This window comes from Corythoichthys intestinalis, chromosome 17 (genome assembly GCF_030265065.1).
Source record: "Corythoichthys intestinalis isolate RoL2023-P3 chromosome 17, ASM3026506v1, whole genome shotgun sequence".
Taxonomy (NCBI): domain Eukaryota; kingdom Metazoa; phylum Chordata; class Actinopteri; order Syngnathiformes; family Syngnathidae; genus Corythoichthys; species Corythoichthys intestinalis.
In genome coordinates, this window is record NC_080411.1 from 14,340,001 (window position 1) to 14,360,186 (window position 20,186).

Sequence of the window (20,186 nt, forward strand, 5' to 3'; positions counted from 1 at the left end):
TTTAAAAAGAAAAAAAAAAATTAAACAGTAAAACCCTAACTGGAGGTGAGAGCACGCGAGAGCAGAATTAAAAACGCAATGATTTTAACTAGAGCTGTCAAATTTATCGCGTTAACGGGCGGTAATTAATTTTTTAAATCAATCAAGTTAAAATATTTAACGCAATTAACGCATGCGCGGCATGACCCACTTACGCATTGCCGCAAACAACCTATAGTGGTGCTGTTTTACTTTAAAACAGAGCTAAAAGGCAGCGTCAAGTGAGTGGAGTACATTCAAGCAGTCATTGGTGCCGTGCTTATATTGGTCAAACCCTAAACATCTCTCCCACAACAACTAGATATATTGTGGGAAGCACCCTGGGGAAGAATGACAGAAGTTGATCTTTTTCTTAACACCCTGTCGTGTTCCCAACGCAGAGAAGATATATCAATTTGTGCCACCAAACACAGTCATGGTTGCACCACTTCCCATCATGCATTTGGGCAGAACAGTTAAATCGCTACAGTATCATTGACTGAAATCTCAACAAATACACTAGATGGCAAGTCTTTCTATCCGTGGATCCCTCTCACAGAAAGAATGTTAATAATGTCAATGCCATCTTGTGGATTTATTGTTATTATAATCAAATACAGTACTTATGTACCGTATGTTGAATGTATATATCCATCCATATGGCATATTTTAGAGATGGTTTGAATTGCGATTACTTACGATTAATTAAATTTTAAGCTGTGATTAACTCGATTAAAAATTTTAATCGTTTGACAGCCCTAATTTTACCAGATATTATCGCAGTTTACGCAGTGAAACGTGGCTGTACAAGTCAAGCAGGGAGTGCACACCAGTCGCAGTGCGGCCATGTTTTAGACTCGTCCTAGAAGCGGTTCAACGCATCGCACCCGAAACGAACGATAGAGTTTATTATTTTATGTGAGGCGCGACCCTCATGCGTCAATACTATTAGGTAGGATCAGGCAGACCGGAAGTCACTTGTATAAAAAAAACACAGTGTATATTATCTCTATCTGGCAACATTACGCCTTTTTTTAATAAATATGACTTTTGTTAGTGAAAATGACGCCTTAAAATGATCTCCCTTTTACTTGAAAAAAATATCTTAAAATGTTTTTTTAAGTCTTAAAAAATGACTGAATACAAATAATATCACACAGCTTAGTAATCATAATAATAATAAATGTTATTTGTAGAGCGCTTTTACAGATGCCGAAGCACGCTGTACAGTAACATGACACATGACAACCGGCTGTAAACACTCCCGAGTCCAGAAAGCACGTCGCGGCACGCTCCCGTGTCAAGTTCAGTCCCGGGCGCTGCAGTGGTTACTTTTGGTTGCGTTGCAACCAAACTCTGCCTAAGCGGCAGTTTACATGGTGACTCTCCGAGAAGACGAAAAATTTCAAATTTGCATTTATATGGTTCCGTCTCCATTCGAACAATGTTGCAGTTCCGCATGAAAACGATGTAGTATTCATGCCACGCCCCAGGGGGCAGTGCAGATTTACAAGGCGACAGCGAATGATGCACTTTGACCCCACCAAGCTCCTCAGCCCAGAAAAAAACATGCCCGCCCACTCCAAGCATTGGGATTTTCCTTTTGCTCCATAAGGCACAAAAAATGGAAACATTCAACATATTTAAATTAGGGCTGTCAAAATTATCGCGTTAACGGGCAGTAATTAATTTTTTAAATTAATCACGTTAAAATATTTGACGCATTTAACGCACATGCCCACTCAAACAGATTAAAATGACAGCACAGTGTCATGTGCACTTGTTACTTGTGTTTTCTGGTGTTTTGTTGCCCTCTGCTGGCGCTTTGGTGCGACTGATTTTATGGGTTTCAGCACCATGAGTTTGTGTAATTATTGACATCAACAATGGCGAGCTACTAGTTTATTTTTTGATTGAAAATTTTACAAATTTTATTAAAACGGAAACATTAAGAGGGGATTTAATAAAAAAAAATTCTATAACTTGTACTAACATTTATCTTTTAAGAACAAGTCTTTCTATCCATGGATCGCTTTAACCCTTTCTTGCCAAATGTATCACATTTGATACACTTAGAATTTCATGTTTTTGAGACTAATTCAAACTTTTGAAATATCTTTCCTAAAAAAAAAATGGTTGCAAGTCAACTCAAGCATCTGCAGGTTCCATAAGAAAAAAAAACAGGATTTAGCAAGGGTTATAGATATTAGAGCGCTTATTACACTTTTTTTTTTTCTTTTTTACAAATTTGAAAAAAATGTTTCATTAAGACCTTGTTTTTCAAATTTTGTGATTCACTGACAATTGCTTCATATTGCAGGCAATAAGGGGTTAACAGAATGTTAATAATGTTAATGTCATCTTGTTGATTTATTGTTATAATAAACAAATACAGTACTTATGTACAGTATGTTGAATGTATATATCCATCTTGTGTCTTGTCTTTCCATTCCAACAATAATTTACAGAAAAATATGGCATATTTTATAGATGGTTTCAATTGCGATTAATTACGATTAATTCATTTTTAAGCTGTGATTAACTCGATTAAAATCTTTAACCGTTTGACAGCCCTAATTTAAATTGAAAAATATTATTAAAACAGTAATTTAAAGCCGACCTTCCGCCATTTGCTGTTTTTAATGTTTAATAGCACCGCTGCGCACGCCCAATGTGACGTGTACATGTGCTGACATTATCGGCGCGGGTCCCGTGCGGCAGGAGCTTTTGATATGCATGCGGAGCAAGCACCCCTCAATCCCCCGCAATCGGATTCTTCCACTTTGGAGGCAGGATTCAGAATTTTTTGTCTTTGCTGACACCATATGTACGTGAGGCAATTTCACTACTCAGTCATTTCGTCTTCGTGTCGCAGAGTCGCCATATAAACTAGGGCTGCAGCTATCGAATATTTTAGTAATCGAGTAATCGACTGAAAATTCTATCGAGTAATCGGATAAAACATATTTTTAGGTGAAGAGCAATTATAAATATACATGAGAAAACAAGACATTTCATCTAATCTTGAACCATTTTCAGTCAATGTCTTTATTTTCGATGTACAGTATATTGTTGAAAACAGCCAACAATTGCATCTCAGATGTAACTAGAATTAAAAAAAGACTAATTCACTGCTTTCACTCAAAAAACTTTTAGATCTTATTTAAAAAAAAATAATTATATCTTACCTAAAAATGCCGTTACGCTTGATAACACACATCACTTAAAAGTTAGGATTTTTTCCCACGGGTTTCAATTGAATTTCTATTTTTGTTATGCCTTTTTTAAGTTCGTCTAAACTGTAAGTCCTGATAGGATTTTGAGTTTTTGCGGTGTTCAAAATAAATGTATAATACAGGCTGTATTGGAGCACATTAGGGACCAGTGCTACTTGGTGTTTTATCCAGCAATGACTACTGAGCTAAAATTGATAGTTAGCATTATTGAGTTTTTATTTTACACCCTCATCACTCCACAACGCTATGTTATGTTAAAGCCTGTATGTAAGACACGTTAGCCACGCATCGACAGTGGTCATAATTAATAGAAACCTAGCCCTCTGCAGGGCTAACGTTACTTGAGCTAGTGACAGTAACGTTAATCTTATTTATTAGCGCGTCGCGCTCTTTAATAGCGCTTGGCGCTCTACTGCTTTAAGATGGCGGCTGTTTACTAACGCTGCCCAGACGCGGTTGAGTCTGTCATTTCGCATCTAGTTCAACATACATGTGATCTGTATGAGACTCATCAGACGCTACCTGCTACCGACGTAGCATCGTGCAGGCTAGTAATTAGCAACGTCGGCGTCGTTTGTAGCGGCTGTCGGCTGCAGTAAGTTTTTTTGCTTCTTCCTCTACGCACGTGACATAAGCGCGTTGTCCTGCATTAAAAGTAGTCCGAGCAAAATGTGATGCTTAGAGCTGTCAAAATAAACGATTACTCGAGGTGAATAAAATTACTCGGATCAGTTTTTAAACTCGAGTTACTCGAGTTGCTTGAGTATTCGTTTCAGCTCTAATGTAAATTGCCCCTAGGAAACACTCACGCTCTTAGCTTATTCATTGCCAACCTAGGGGTAGGAACCTCTGTTGTTTTTCTCTTTAGCACAGGACTTTTTTCTTTCAGAAAGAAAGCTGACCAATACGCGGGGTCTGAAAGGCAAATGGTTGTTGTATTATTATCTTTAAATACCCGCTACTCTCGCACGATCTCGCAATCTTCGCATGAACCGATCGAGCCGCGCCACAGACGCTCGTAAAACACGTCCTGTGAAAAATTGGGGGCGAGTGTCGGTAGTGGGTTGACGCGCCCCAGACGTGCCTGGTGAACTACCAGGGTTAATATCTGCAAAGTATGTGTTGTGGTAGTAGTATTCAGTGTTGTTAATCTTACTGAAAAAAAGTAATTAATTATAGTTACAAATTACTTCTCCCAAAAAGTAATTGCGTTAGTAACTCAATTACCTGAATGTAAGAGTAATTAGTTACTTGGCAAAGTAATTGGTGATAATTACTTTTTTTTTTTTTTTTCCCCCTCAAAAAAAAAAAAAAAAAAAAAACATTGGCCACACTATGTGAAGTTTTTTGTGAAGGTTTTTGGTACAATTAGCCCGAGCCCAATTCTTTACCCTAATTTACCCTTTACCCTGAATCAACTGTTAAAAGTTGTTAAAATTGCTCCCATTATTGCATTAGTTCCCTTCTCTCTACTTTCGACATATGAAAGTTTTAAAACTGTTTCATCATTTAAAGATAGATTCAAGTCAAGATTTTGCCGATTTAGAAGTATTTTAGATAAAAAGTTACTTAGGAAGGTTCTCTACAACAGAGCCGTCCTAAAAAGTCTACTGCTTTAAGATGGCGGCTGTCTACTAACTCATTTAGTGCCATGTCTGTCATTTTGCATCTAGTTATATCTATGTACAGTACATGTGGTATCTACCATGTCTACCATATCTACCATAACATGCGGGCGTAGTTTGTAGGCTATCGGCTACAACATGTATTATTGGAGCTACCTAGCATCGCGTTTGCTCGACGTCACAACTTTCTTGCCTCCTCCCTACTCCTGCTCTGCTCTGTCGTCTCGGTGAGTCCGTCTCCCTCAGACTTTTCGACCAATATAGTAACGCATAGTAACGCATGCCTTTCCGTCCTCGGTAACGGCGTTGCCAAGATGAGAAAAGTAATTAATTAGATTACCCACTACTGAAAAAAATAACGCCGTTAGTAACACCGTTATATTGTAACGCCTTTCATTAACAACACTGGTAGTATTGAACCGATACCTGGCTATGTGAGATACTGTAATTCGACGTCTAGTGCTCAAAGTTTATGCTGGTCATTAAAAAGCATTAAAAGTCATTAAATGGATTATGTCAAGATTCAGGCCTTGAAAATAATTAAAAAGCATTAAACTAAACACTTGAGGCGTTAAAAATTAAGTAAACCTTTTTTGCATTATTTGAGTTGTTTGGTATTATCGGGGAGAAAATAAGATCATTATGAGATAAGCAAGCCGATACTATATCGGCTGATAAACGCATTTTCAAATGATATCAAATATCAATTTTGGTCAGAGGTTTTGGGCCAATATGCGTGCTGCCTTCAAAGTGAATGTCGAAGCCAAAAGAGCACAGGGGTACAAGGGCTGGGCACAGCTTGGCATAGCAGTTATACTTATTGTCTCCAAACTAAGATGCTTGGGATGTGTTACGTGAGCAGACCATTTGGGCATTACTGATTCAAAAATTAAATGAACCATAAATGGTTGCAAAATAATGAATTATAAACTCATGACGTACCTCATTCACTGTACTGAAGCTGTCTGCCTCTGTTATTTTGAACCAGAAGCACTGTGTGAGCCATATGTGATATGGCAGTGCCTTATTGGCACTCTGCACTTGAGCCAAAAAATGATGTTTACACTATTTTGATTTCCACAACAAATATAGTGGTGCGACATAGGCACTTTCTCATTAATAGTGGAAGTTGTTCTCTTATTTTTCATAAAATGCTTTTTAGAAAACATTGAAGTTGTTACATTTATCATTATTAACGTATCTAGTTGGGCATCACAATGCAGCTAGCCATAATTAAGTCCACGACCGCATATATCTGTATCTGTTTGGTATTGGATTTTTGGAGTTGGACATTATCGGGATATCAAAATTTTTTTTTTTTTTTTTTTGAATGGGGTTTCTTCGGCCCAAACCATTTGACCGACATTCACCGTTCAAATATCAAAATGACCGGACACAGGGAATTTTTCGAACAAGCCCCAAACATTTTCCGTTCACCCGTAAACGGCCGTAAAAAGTTTTTTTTTTGGTGGGTCTAAAAACCGCTACTTGTCCTATAATTTTTGACCCAAATCACATAATTTACACGTTAAGAAATTCCTGGACGGTAAGGGGCGTAAAAGTTGTATAGAGAATTTGTCAAAAACTTGTGGTTCCCCCAGAATTTGCCAAAAACTGTCCCATTCAGTTCAAATGGGATACCATTGACAGCCATGTATGTCCAAATTTCCCATTCATTTTCAATGGAACATAGGTCCTTGTGATTTTTGACCATTTACCATGACAGCGCATTGACATTCAGTTGGCGCCCAAGTAAGTTGATGCCATTGACAGCCATGTACGTCCATTCCATTGACGGTCATGTACGTCCAAATTTCCCATTCATTTTCAGTGGCGGAAAAACCTGTGTGGTTGATTTTTCATCAAAAACTTACAATTACAGCCCATTGAAACTAAACTGACACCCATGTATGGCCATGTCATTGACAGCCATGAAACAGGACGCATCCCCGAAAATGTCCCTAAATCAACAGGAAGTGACCTGATATGGAGATCTGTATCTACCACAGCAAAACCTCATTGTAATTTCACCAGAAATTGCAGTTTCTAGTTTAAAGTGGCATTAAATGTGGCATGAAATGAGATTTACTGATATCTGTAAAAACCCTGTCGAAAGCAGCCAATGAGTGAACAAGTCAGATTTGTGAAAGAACATTCATTGTTATACGTTGTTTTAAGTCTGAATATTATGAGAATAGTCTATTTTTCTTTCTTTTTTAATTAAAAAGTCATATTTGGGTCAAGCCATTGTTTTTCTCTGAATTAAAATTGTACTTATATTATGAGACTATCACAATTTTGCCTGAGAAAAACGGTAATGCTCTAAGAATACAGTTCCAGTCAAACTACTTGGTATAAAATGTGCTTTCATTTATCATTCATACTATACTGGTAATTTATGATTTTTCCTTTTTCGTAAGGTCAGATAAAATAGTCAAGGTGCTTTACATTGACAGTAGTCATACTAGTCGAAGATTTTTCTTTTTGAGGAGAAAAAAAGCGAACTCTAGTACAGTATTAGTATTGTACAAAGTTAACACCTGCTGTTTTTTTAAAACTCTATTAATAGTGGCGGAAAGTGTCAGATATGTGGTTTTGTCATTGATGCGAGTCGGCTCACCTGACAGCTACGACAGCACAAAGCGTTCGATTGTTTCGTTCATCTGCGTCTATTTTTGCCTACCTTAATGTCTAAAATAAATTCAAAGGCTCTTTTTTGACAGATTGAGACCACTTTGTAGTCAGGACGGGCAAAAAATAAATTCTTTGGCTGCCCTTGCTTGTTTTTCCTCTATTATTAAAGAAAATGTAGGGGGTTTGGGCTTTTTTCTTTTCTTTTCAAATTATATCTCTTTTTAATTAAATTTGAAAATAAAAAATAAAAAATGGATAAAGAGAGAGTACAGGTTTTATCTGTAAAACATTTTTGTTTTGATTAAATACAAAAAACGATGTTTAAAAATCAGTTTTTAGGTGTTTTTTTTTTTTTTTAAACAGATAAAAGAGGTTTTTTTCCCCCCTTTTTGTAATAAAACGCTAAATAAAACATTAATAAAAATTTAGATAAGAGAATAGTGACTTCTTTGCTTTTTTTTTTTTAAACAAAAAATTTGTACAGTATATATATTTTAATTTTCTATATTTAAAATTATATTTACGGTTTTTCCAGTTTTTTTTTTTTCTTTTAAATTAAAATTACACGTTGTAAAAATTTTAAATAATTAAGAGAGTATTTAGTGTTTTAGTATTTTAGTTATTTATCTAAAATATTATGCTATAAAAAAATATTTTAACACTTAAAAAATATGAACTGTTCTCCTATATTTTATTCATTAAAATTCAACAGTTAAAAAATATATATATAACAATTAAAATAAATGCAGTATGTACTGTTTCCCCATATTTTAGTCACTACAAAAATATTTTAACAAATAAATGTAAATGTGTATAATATAAAGTAAAAAAAGATCTTTGAATATATAATCACTATATTTAAATAGTAAAATGTAAAAAATATTTTTAAAAAATATATAAATGTATAAGATATAGGATAAAAATATTAACAATTAAGATAAATGTATATAATGTAAAAATATTTTAATTGAAAAAAATATGTTCGTTTTCCCCATATTTGTTCGTTTAAAAATAATTAAACAATGAAAAATAATGATGTAAAAAATATTTTAACATTAAAAAAAAATGAATATGTGCTGTTTCCCCATATTTTAGTTGTTAAAGATATTTTAGGAAAAAAATAACATAATTAAAATTTAACATTAGAAAGGTGAATGTTCATATTGTAAAATAATAATAATTAAAACAATGAATATGTACCATCCATATTTATTAGGGGAAAAAAAACATTTAAAAAATAAAATATTTGCCTAACTCCTCTCTTGGCCATTGATGGTGACAGGAACAGTAGGATCAAGCGTGCCGAGGGCCGATTGGGCAGCGGCGCGGCATCCGCTGGCCTAATCCGCAACCGGCGCGTATAAATAGACAGCGTTAAACCTGATCCGCTTTGACGCCCGCACCTGTGTACCAGATGCTTTTCACCCTATCACCGTCAATGAGCGCACAGTAAACAAGGACGGATGTCACGGAAGCCAAACTTTTCTCGGCTCGGCATGGCTAATCGGGATAAACGGGACAAAAGCGCCTTACAGGGGTAGTAACAAATCGCATTGTTTTAGCAGCGGCGTAGCGATACTTCTATCTGTCCGTTCGGCGATCAATCAATCAAATCGATGGAAATGCAAAACCTTGCTCAATATGTTGTAGTCATCTTTTAAATATGCCATTTTGTTCAGAAGAACTGCTTTCAGTCAAATCTGCCAAAGCGGCAAAAAAACCCCAAAAAAAACCCACACACACACACACAAAAACAAACAAAACCAAAACCACAAAAAAAGGCGAAAAATTTTAATATTGTTGATTTGGTCATTGAGCGCTGTCAATAGCAGCTAACATGGGAGTGACCCCAAGATACCCCAAAACTAACAGGAAGTGACTAAAAATTGACATGAAATTAAAAAAGTGTACCCATGTGATTTCTCCAGAAATTTAGTCTAATTTAATGAATGAATTTAATGAATTATATATTTGCAAACATATGCTTTCATCTTTGAAAACAAATATACATTTCCATGATATTCAACTTTTCTCAGCACATAGTTTAAAATTCCAAAGCACATTTCGAGCTAACATATGAAGCCTGAGTAATTTATCATTTGTATATGAACAAATTTAAGAAATTACAAAATATCCAACTCATGGCGGAACTACAGTGGGGAGAACAAGTATTTGATACACTGCCGATTTTGCTTGTTTTCCCACTTGCAAGCCATGTAGAGGTCTGTAATTTGTATCATAAGTTCTCTTCAACTGTGAGGGACGGAATCTAATACAAAAATCCAGAAAATCACATTGTATAATTTTTAAATAATAAATTAGTATTTAACTGCATGAAATAAGTATTTGATACATTACCAACTAGTAAATATTTCGGCTCTTAGTTCTTTTTTAAGAACCCCTCCTGTTCTCCACTCATTACCGGAAGTAACTGCACCTGTTTGAACTTGTTACCTGTATAAAAGACACCTGTTCACATGCTCAAACAAACAAACTCCAACCTCTCCACAATGGCCAAGACCAAAGAGCTGTGTAAGGACATCAGGGATAAAATAATAGACCTGCACAAGGCTGGGATGGGCTACAGGAAAATAAGCAAGCAGCTTGGTGAGAAAGTAACAACTGTTGGAGCGATTATTAGAAAATGGAAGAAGTTCAAGTTGACGGTCAATCTGCCTCGCTCTGGGGCTCCATGCAAGATCTCACCTCGAGGGGCATCACTGATCATGAGGAAGGTGAGGGATCAGCCCAGAACTACACGGCAGGACCTGGTCAATGACCTGAAGAGAGCTGGAACCACAGTCTCGAAGAAAACCATCGGAAACACATTACGCCGTCATGGATTAAAATCCTACAGCACACGCAAGGTCCTGCTGCTGAAGCCAGTGCATGTCCAGACACGTCTGAAGCCACTGATCATCTGGATGATCCAGAGGAGCAATAGGAGAAGGTCATGTGGTCGGATGAGACCAAAATTGAACTTTTCGGTCTGAGCTCGGCTCATCGTGTTTGGAGGAAAAAGAAGGATGAGTACAACCCCAAGAACACCATCCCAACCGTGAAACATGGAGGAGGAAACATCATTTTTTTGGGGCTGCTTCTCTGCCAAGGGTACATGACGACTGCACCGTATTGAGGGGAGGATGGATTGTATCGCCAGATCTTGGCTGACAACCTCCTTCCTTCAGTGAGAGCCCTGAAGATGGGTCGTGGCTGGGTCTTCCAGCATGACGACGACCCTAAGCACACAGCCAAGGCAACTAAAGAGTGGCTCCGTAAGAAGCATCTTAAGGTCCTGGAGTGGCCTAGCCAGTCACCAGATCTGAACCCGATAGGAAATCTATGGAGGGAGCTGAAAGTCCGTGTTGCCCGGCAGCAGCCCCGAAACCTGAAGGCTCTGGAGAAGAGCTGCATGGAGGAAGTGGGCCAAAATCCCTGCTGCAGTGTGTGCAAACCTTGTCAAGGACTATAGAAAACGTTTGGTATCTGTAATAGCAAACAAAGCTTTCTGTACCAAATATTAAGTTCGATTTTTGTTATGTATCAAATACTTATTTCACGCAATTAAATGCAAATTTATTGTTTAAAAATCAAAAAACGTGATTTTCTGGATTTTTGTATTAGATTCCGTCCCTCACAGTTGAAGAGAACTTATGATACAAATTACAGACCTCTACATGCTTTGCAAGTGGGAAAACCAGCAAAATTGGCAGTGTATCAAATACTTGTTCTCCCCACTGTACTTAAAACAGTGCAGATGGGGAATAACTCCTACATTTTTGTGTGGATCTCTGTCACTGACTATAACCTTTTTTTTTTTTTTTTTTTTTTTTTTTTTTTTTTTTTTTTTTTTTCAGCTGCAGGACAAGCAACAGGAAAAGCCTGATCGGAAGTGGCCAGTCCACAGGTTTACCCAGACCCCATTCGCCCCTCTCGTCTTTTGCAGGTATCACCTTTGCTCATTTGCATGGCATACTACTTCGTTATTTTTCAACAATTGTTCACAAACATTACCAAAAAAAACGTATTTTTTGGACAATAAGTTACACTTGAGTATTAGTCGCATCAGCCAAAGAAAGCACAGTGAAGCGGATATACAGTCTGTATTTGTGCATACATACTGTACATGTGTGTGTATATACATACAGTATACAGTGAGGAGCACAAGTACTTGAACCCCTTGTGATTTTGCAAGTTCACCCACTTAGGAAATTGAAAATTGAAAAAAAATGGCATCTGTAAAAAGTCACGGATATCTACCTCATAACTATCGCTTAATTTTATTTTATTTTTTTGTTACTGTAGCATTTTCTCTGATATGTTAGATGATAAATCATCGATCCAAACAAAGAAAAACTGAAAAAAGAAAACATTTAAAAGGGTAAATACATGAAAAAGAAAATCTCGACCACTCCTTGATGTCTGCGATTTCTGCATCGCGACTCTTGTTATATTACCATGTTTCACCCGTAAAATCCCCCAAAATATCCAGCTGTGGCCATTCACAGCTGTGTCTTGACACTCAGTGATACATGCTACATGGAGTTTTTGGATAGAAACAAGGGCAGTACGCGATAATATCTCGTTAAAGTCATGGCGTCTGTAATTCTGTTCTCGCGTGCTCTCACCTCTAGATAGGGTTTTGCTGTTTAAAAGACATTTTTATTTTTAAAAATGCCCTCCTTTTCAAATTTTTTATTCCCCCAGAAAATTGAGATTTTAAGCTTTCCAATGATGTATCACACATGCATATTGGACAATTTTGAAAGTTGGCTAAATTGGGGGTCTCAGAGCAGAACTTCAAGTCACCTAAGTGTTTCCCGCCATATATAGATTGTAAATGGAGTTATACTTGTATTGCGCCTTTCCACATTTAAGGCCCTCAAATCGCTTCACACTATATCCTCATCATTCCCTACTGGTCACTAGGCATGTGCCGGTTACCGGTTTCAAGGTTTACCGTGTTTTGAAAACGTCACTGTTTCAAAACCACTAAAATTTTCCATCATACCGTGGTACGGTATTCGCTATTATACATTTCCCAAAAATGCAGCCAGTGTCTTGGAACGGCAGCGCTCACCCCTCTCCCTCCAGTTGTTACTGTAGTTGTCAGTGACGATATTCAGCTATAGACCCTACTCACATGACGTCACAACCACGCCCTCGCGCCATATTGTCCGTCAACTCGTCGTGTTGACGCATTACCGCTACGTAAATTCCTCCTATTATGGCGTGTTTTTCTGCTCGTTAACATTAATAATCAAAATGGTGAAGACGTGTGTGGCGGTCGGTTGCAATAACAGAGAAGATAGACGGAGAGACTTGAAGTTCTACCGGATTCCGAGAGACCCGGAGAGGAGAGCGAGATGGGCTGCTGTAATTTGACGAGAAAACTGGGCTCCAAACGATTACCACAGATTATGTAGTAGTCATTTTATATCTGGTAAAATGCATTTAATATATATTTACAGGGTGACCCAAAAAAAAGTTTACACTCAGTTGACTGCTTGTTTAAAAGCCATTGAAACATATCTAAATAGGTTGTCATGGTTAAGTGATACATTAAGGTCACTCAATGCAGCTGGTAATCTCTCGTCTCTACAATTCCTGTGCTTCTGCTGAAAATGAAGAAAACTTTAGCTGTACCTGAATTGCTGCGTGCCGGTCTGACACCTACTGAGATTGCAGCAAATCTGAGAATATCCAGATGTGCAGTCTGCAAAGTTAAAAAGAAGCTGAAAGATACTGGAACAGCCTCACGAAAACCTGGGTCTGGAAGTGCCGATCTGTGCGGACCAAAAAGTTGATTGACAAGGTGATATGTGGCCACCCCAGAGTCCAGATCTCAATCCCCTGGATTATAGCATATGGGCAACTGTGGAGGACAGTGCCTGTAAGAAGCCACAAACTTCTGTGGCAGCCTTGGAGAGGTCCATTGTTAGATCTTGGGAAAAGATGACAGCATCCTACATAAAGAAGACCTGTCAAGCGTTCCGCAGGCGCCTGGAGGCTGTTGTGACACTTAAGGGAGGACACATTGAAAAATAGAGTGTACTGTACATGTTCTTTACAATAATGTATAATTTGTGATTCAGTTCTAATTCTAAGATGAATAAACATGGCATTTAAGTTGTATTATGGCAGTGTAAACTTTTTTTTGGGTCACCCTGTAGAGGGTTTTGGGCTGACAACCACAATTAAGATCATTGCTAGGCTAATCGCCGACAACATACACTCAGACGTTGTGAATGAACTACCTGAAAATATATAATTATTAGGGGATAATAAGACAGTTGTCATACAATTAATTTGCAATTTCACTATTGAGGTCAAAATTCAAAAAATAAATTCAACTAGGGACAATCTGGAGTAGTGCTATCTAGAGGTGTGCAAAATTTCCGATTCTTAGATTATTCGCGATTCGGCCGTGGAAGATTCGAGAACGATTCACAAACATCCAAATTCCGATTATTGAAATATGCCAAGTAAAGCGGAAGTACAACACACTCAGCGCGCCGCGCGGTCTTCAGGGCGCAACGAGGAAGAACGCAGCGAGAGTAGCTAAACATCATGCTTCTCATTACCCGGCCCCTCGGGTAATGCCAATGCTCAACTCACGGCTCTAGCTCAACTCATGCCACGAGATAAAAAAACACAACAACATACCTGACTGCTGCCGAAAAGCTGCTACAAAGTACGTCATCCACATAATGTAATGGTAGATATCATTTATATAGGACTAGATGAACCATTGATTCGGTAGCGTGAGCAGCACATCTACAAAAAGCTAGATGCGGCCGTTAGTAAACGGCCGCCATCTTAAAGCAGCACACTTCCCTGCAAGGCTGTTGTAGCGAACCTTCCAAGCAAACCTAATTAAGTTTTTATCTAAAATACTCCTAAATCGGTAAAATATTGACTTGAATCTATCTTAAAAATAGTTTTTAAACTTTCACATGTCAAAAGTAGACAAAAGGGAAATCATGGAATAATGGGAGCAATTTTAACAACTTTAACAGTTGATTCACAACATTAAATTAATTGACTTCTTAATAGGACTAGTTGTTATAGATCCCAAAGTAAATTAATCAGCACAGCAGTTGAGGTCCTCTTGGGTGGGGTGGACTTAGTCACTGACTGAGCGGTGCCACCAGCTCGACACATCATCAGTTGTGTGCCCCAGCTTCATCAGGTGTTTCGGCCACTTAACACAATACACCCTCTGCTGGGGTTGGCCCACCACAGGCTGATCAGACCTGGGTGAGTGTCAAGCGGTGGCACCGCACGGTCACTTGGCAGCCCATGTTGCGTCCCTGCGTTTTAGCCACAGCCAGTGACTGCTCCGCTCTGCTGCAGTGGCAAGTTCTTTGATTGCCTTCCGTTGGGCCTGCCCTCTGATCCCCACCTCCTTCAGGAGCCTTGTGGTGGACCTTGCTACAAAGCCTCTGCAGCCGACCTCCACTGGCCACACCTTCACGTTCCAGCCCCGCCCCTCTGCTTCAGCTGCTAAGTTGGCATACCGCAGCCTCTTCAGTTCAAATGCCTCATCGATGGCATCCTCCCACGGGACAGTCAGCTCAACGATGAAAACATGCCGGCAGGATTTGGACCAGAGGACCAGGTCTGGTCGCAGATTGGTTGCTGCAATTTCGGGTGGAAAGGTGAGCCTCTGGTTGAGGTCCACTCGCATTTCCCAATCCCGGGCTGCGCTCAATGGGCCAGATTCCGGGGGAGATGACTTGTTCCGCCGTTTCTCCCCTTCCCGGACAAACATTTTCTGTGGGACGGTAACCTGGGCGTTTAGAGGCATGGCATTGGTGGATACCCTCTTGTTCTCAAGTTCGGCAGCCAAACACTTTAAGACCTGGTTGTGGCGCCAGGTGTATCTTCCTTGGGTCAGGCCGGCTTTGCAACCCACCAAGATGTGTTTGAGGGTTGCTGAGGCTGCACATTGGTGACAGGCTGGGTCCTCTCCATACCAAAGATGAAGGTTGGTTGGAGAAGGCAGAACATCATATGTGGCTCTTATGATGAAGCTCAACCTGCTAGACTCCATGCTCCACAGCTCGTTCCAGGTGATTTTCCTCCTCTCCACACCCTCCCACTTCATCCAGCGGCCTTGCTGAGCTTGGGAGACTGCTTTGGCACACCTAGCTGCTTCCTCCTGGTGGCGCACCTCCTCCACTACCATGTGCCGCCGTTCGGTTGGAGTAGCCTTTTGCCATGTGGGTGTTGTTGCTTCCAATCCAAGGCCCCCTCTGCCATGTTGGGCGTGCCCCACTATATCCCGGTTTCTGAGGGCGGTCTTTGAATGTAGTTTAAAGCTGCTGTTACAGAATGGGGACTGGAGTTTTTTATTTACTGTTATTTTTGTATATTTGTTTACTGCTATATGTTAACTTGATACTGAAATAGTAGTTTGGTTTAGCCTGAGAGGATTTTTGAACAATTTTGGAACTAATGTACAAAACATTTAATTAAAAAAAAAAAAAAAAAAAGGAGGGGGGGGTGCATCAATAATTGTTTTATAATCTAATCGGAGCCTCTGAATCGTAATTGTAATCGAATCGTTAGGTGCCCAAAGATTCCCAGCTCTAGTGCTATCGCGCTCCAAATTTATTACATATTATATATGTATGTAGTGAGAGTGCTATCGCTAAACCATATAAACATTAAAAGCCCTAGCTCCATTGACAAATGACATGAAATACATTAGACTTGACAGTGGGTGTTAGCAAGAACAAAAGATTTTGAATTGAAAATTTCGTAACTCACCTTCCCGAGCACAAGATAGATTCCTGCCGAATTTTCGTGGACGAGGAACTGTTTCACCCAATCAGCAACAAAGTATTTATAAGCCTCCAAGCTCTTAAAGTTTTTCAAACTTTCGTGAGAATAGGCTGATTTTGTGTGGACAAGATAGTTGTAAATATCAGAGTAGCAGATGTCAGGCAGAGACGGCGAAGACAGCGGGTCGAAAAACATCGATTTAGGCATCAAATATGGATCTGGCGAATGGATAAACTGAAGCTTTTCCACATAACGCCTTTTATGCAACGCATCCAATGAGTTTACAGCGTCAGATAACACCGGGGCTTCCATGAATTGCTCTATAAATTGGACGACTAATTGAAACCATTGAGAATAGGGCTTAAAAATGACGGACAATATGGCGGCCGGGTACAGCGACACGTCATTTTGTGATGTAGGTGAGTAGGGTCTATACAGCCAGCGAACCAAAACAGAAACACTCCAAACACGAGGCGTACTTTTCTTGAATATATGGACATTTCAAATCATGGTAACTGAAATGAACAAAACGAATACATTTAAAACGTTGTAGAATAGTATTTTCCCACGTGTGAGTAGCTTCATTAGCACGGACACAGCAGAATGTGAGGAAGTTATATCCATGAAAACCATGAAAACTTTACCCAAAAATAAAACATACATTTTCCTTTCAAATTCAAAATACAAGCGAACTAAAAACTTACAAAGACAAATGTTAGCCTAGTCTTAGCTGCGAGAGCAACTTCGTCGAGGTTATAAATCTCACAGCCACTGAGAAACGAGCTTGAATGAAGGAAAAGGGATAACATCAAAGATCGCTAATTGCGACAGATGATCTTGCTCTAAGCACAAGTGCACGTTCGCTGGACAAGGTGAGGTCTCACTCCCAATGATTTTTAGATGAAACCTTTACACCAGTGTTTTTCAACCTTTTCTGAGTCACGGCACGTTTATACATGGGAAAAAAACCTGCTGCACACCACAAACCAAAAATGTTCCAAGATTACTTTCTGTACAGTATATTTAATTATAAAATAATTTCTCAGTATTTATACACGCTCAGTGTGAAATTTGAGCCTGTTTAGATGAACCCAAAGCCGATATCCTGGTAGGAATCGTCTTTGACAGCTCTCTGTCTCTGTTTTTTTTTTTTTTTTTTTTTTTTTTTTTTTTTTTTTTTAAACAGCAGTTGGGCCTCAAAAGCTCAGAATTATCAGACGGGGGGACTTTAGCAATGTCTTTAACCGCATCAGCGCCTAGCATCTTGCTGACGATGACTTTGCAGACAGGTAGTATTAATATCCCTGTCACAGTGTGGGACTTTTTGGGTTTAGCAACAAGTTCAGCAACTAGCTAACTGGCTTTGAGGGCTTTTTTCATTTTCCTTTGTAGTTTTTCTCTGTGTTTTCACAAATACAAAATAGTCCATACATAGTTTGAAGCGGCTGGTGTTTCGTTTGGAAATGACTTTGAAGCTTGGTTGGCACCATGGCGCTGTTTGGATAGCTGCTTGTGTCGTGTTCAAGAACTGCTCGGATTTGTTATTTTTGTTTTTGCTGTAATCTTGAGCAACCTGGCCTGTGGCTGTGGGTAGTCTATAAGTTAACTCATTTGCTCCCAGAAACGTATAAATACATTCTATTTTTAAATGCTTCATTGTCCCAAAAACATACGTCTTTTGCGTTTTTTTTTTTTTTTTTTTTTTTTTAACAAGAAGAATCTATAGCTTCCGATTTATCTGAGAAACCGGCTCCAAACCCATTTTAAAGCAATAAAACTGGCCACTGGATGGCAGTAGCACATTTTGTAAAGACCCGCAACCCAATTTAACAGCAATGAACGGCTGGGCAGCACGGTCAGAGCGCTGGCGGCAGTATGCCAGGCGGCGGACGACCGAATTAAACAACCGAGAGCACGCCTGGAATGCCAGGCGCTGGACGACGGAGCAAAACGACTGAGACCGCCGTGCAGCGGGCCCGCCAAGCAGACCCCACAGAGATAAAAAAATAATCCATCTTTATGAGACAGACAACGATGAGGGAAAAGTTTACACGACAGACACGGCGACAACGGCGTCATCTCGGCGACAACAGGCGTCATCTCTCAGTAGTCATGTGTAAACAAATTGTTACTTTGCTATCAAAAGCTCTATTTGTCTTGTTCATTATGATATTTTGTAAAAGGAAAACATTATTCAGGGTGCATTGCATTGAAAAAGCTCTATTTGTCTTGTTTATGTTATTTTGTAAAAAGTAAACATTATTCAGATGTTTGGGATGTAACTAAAGCAAAAAATAGCTGTGTTACAGTCAAAGTGATGTTTGAAATGTATGCGTTCACAAAAAGCTAAATTTTCTGTTTTTTCATCAGAAATTGGAAACTTGCTCAGACTAAGCTATTTTCTAATGCTGATTTCTAAATGGATAGAAGATATGAACTTATTTTTTTTTCTGCCGAAAGAAGAGAGTCTAATCTTTCTTTTGGTGGGTTCCATGTTTATATAGCAATAGAGCAGAATTTTCTGTGGGCCTTGCAAAATCAGTCAAAATCCAGAAAAATGGCCGGGGGCGAAGGGCCTTGCTCTGGTAAAAATGGCTGGGAGTGAATGAGCTAAAATGTTTTTTTTTTTTTTTTTTTTTTTTTTTTTTTTTTAAACATTATATTCACGTTCCAATTTGCAAATATGTTCTGAAAAATAAAAATCACGGAAAAATTTTTTTTTTTTTAACCCATACATCTCAAAATAACACATTTTGGAGCTATAATTGCGATACCGTGATACCGTGAAACCGCGGTATTTTTCCTCAAGGTTAGCATACCGTCAAAATCTCATACCTGCACATGCCTACTGGTGACACAGCAACAGGAGTGTGGAGGTTCAGTATCTTGCTCATGGATACTTGGACGAGTTCATCAGAATCGAACCCATGTCCTCTGGGTTGAGGAACGACTACTCTTCCACTGAGCCACGCCCACTTCATGTTTATGTATTTACAACTCACTTCCTTTTGATTAGGAGTCACTTCATATTTGAGGACATTCCTGTGTCACTTCCTGTTCAGTAACCCAAAATCAACAGGAAGTGATCTGTAAATGCCCCAAAATCAACAGGAAGTGAAACGTTTGGTCACCCCTGCTATTGAAAGACTCATAGCGTCCAGAGTGATTGTTGAGTCTAAGGAAACGGCGAGGCTCCAGAGAGGAAGCGCCGCTGCGGCGTAGGAGGGTACATTCATTCACCGTAGGGCGTTTTATTTCCTGCCATTCGGGGCAGCGACTTCGATGTTTAGTCTGAGTCCAGATGGGAAAAGATGCGCCGGGATCCCCAAACGCAAAACCTTCTCTGGGACGACATAACGCTGTGGCTCAGGCGCTGCGTTGCCAGTAAAGGTAACGATTTCTCAATGCTTGAACACTTCTGTTATGCTTTTTGAAATGGAAACGGCCTTTGTTGTTTACATTGGGCTTAGTCAGACGACATTGTCTAAGCGGCTTGTTGGTTCCTGCATTTTTGAGCCCACACACATGCAGCATTTATTTTCTGTTCCACTTTTTGAACTGGTTGGCTGGTATTGACCTATTGAACGTCTATCAGCAGTAAACAAATTGGTGTGAGGGTGCAATTCGAAAAAGATGGCAGTGTTGATTCTTTGCCAACCAAGCAAGTATTGAAAAATGCAGTTTCTTAGACTTCTGACAATTGCTGAAAATGACGTCGCAGCCATTGTTGTGACAACTGTGACGCAAACTTGGACAGCTCAAACACTGATAGATTCAAACACAGGGAAACGGAAGCTAAAAAATATAAGCTAAAAAATATATTTCTGTTTATTTATTTGTATATCGGTGTAATTTCCCTTTATTTGCATTTTGTCCCTACAAT

The 20,186-nt window shown here is 39.0% G+C and overlaps 1 protein-coding gene across 4 annotated transcripts in view; it reads left to right on the plus strand.

Annotated features, from left to right (window-relative positions):
* The window catches only part of mast4 (microtubule associated serine/threonine kinase family member 4), a 136,611-nt gene that overhangs the window by 73,512 nt on the left and 42,913 nt on the right, over positions 1-20,186 (plus strand). For 3 of the 4 annotated variants that reach the window (XM_057819964.1, XM_057819965.1, XM_057819966.1), the window contains one exon: positions 11,371-11,459. In XM_057819964.1, coding sequence (XP_057675947.1) covers positions 11,371-11,459 — 89 coding nt within the window. Of the gene's footprint in view, positions 1-11,370; positions 11,460-19,026; positions 19,694-20,186 lie in introns of those variants that run through there. The other variant, XM_057819967.1, reaches the window with a different exon arrangement.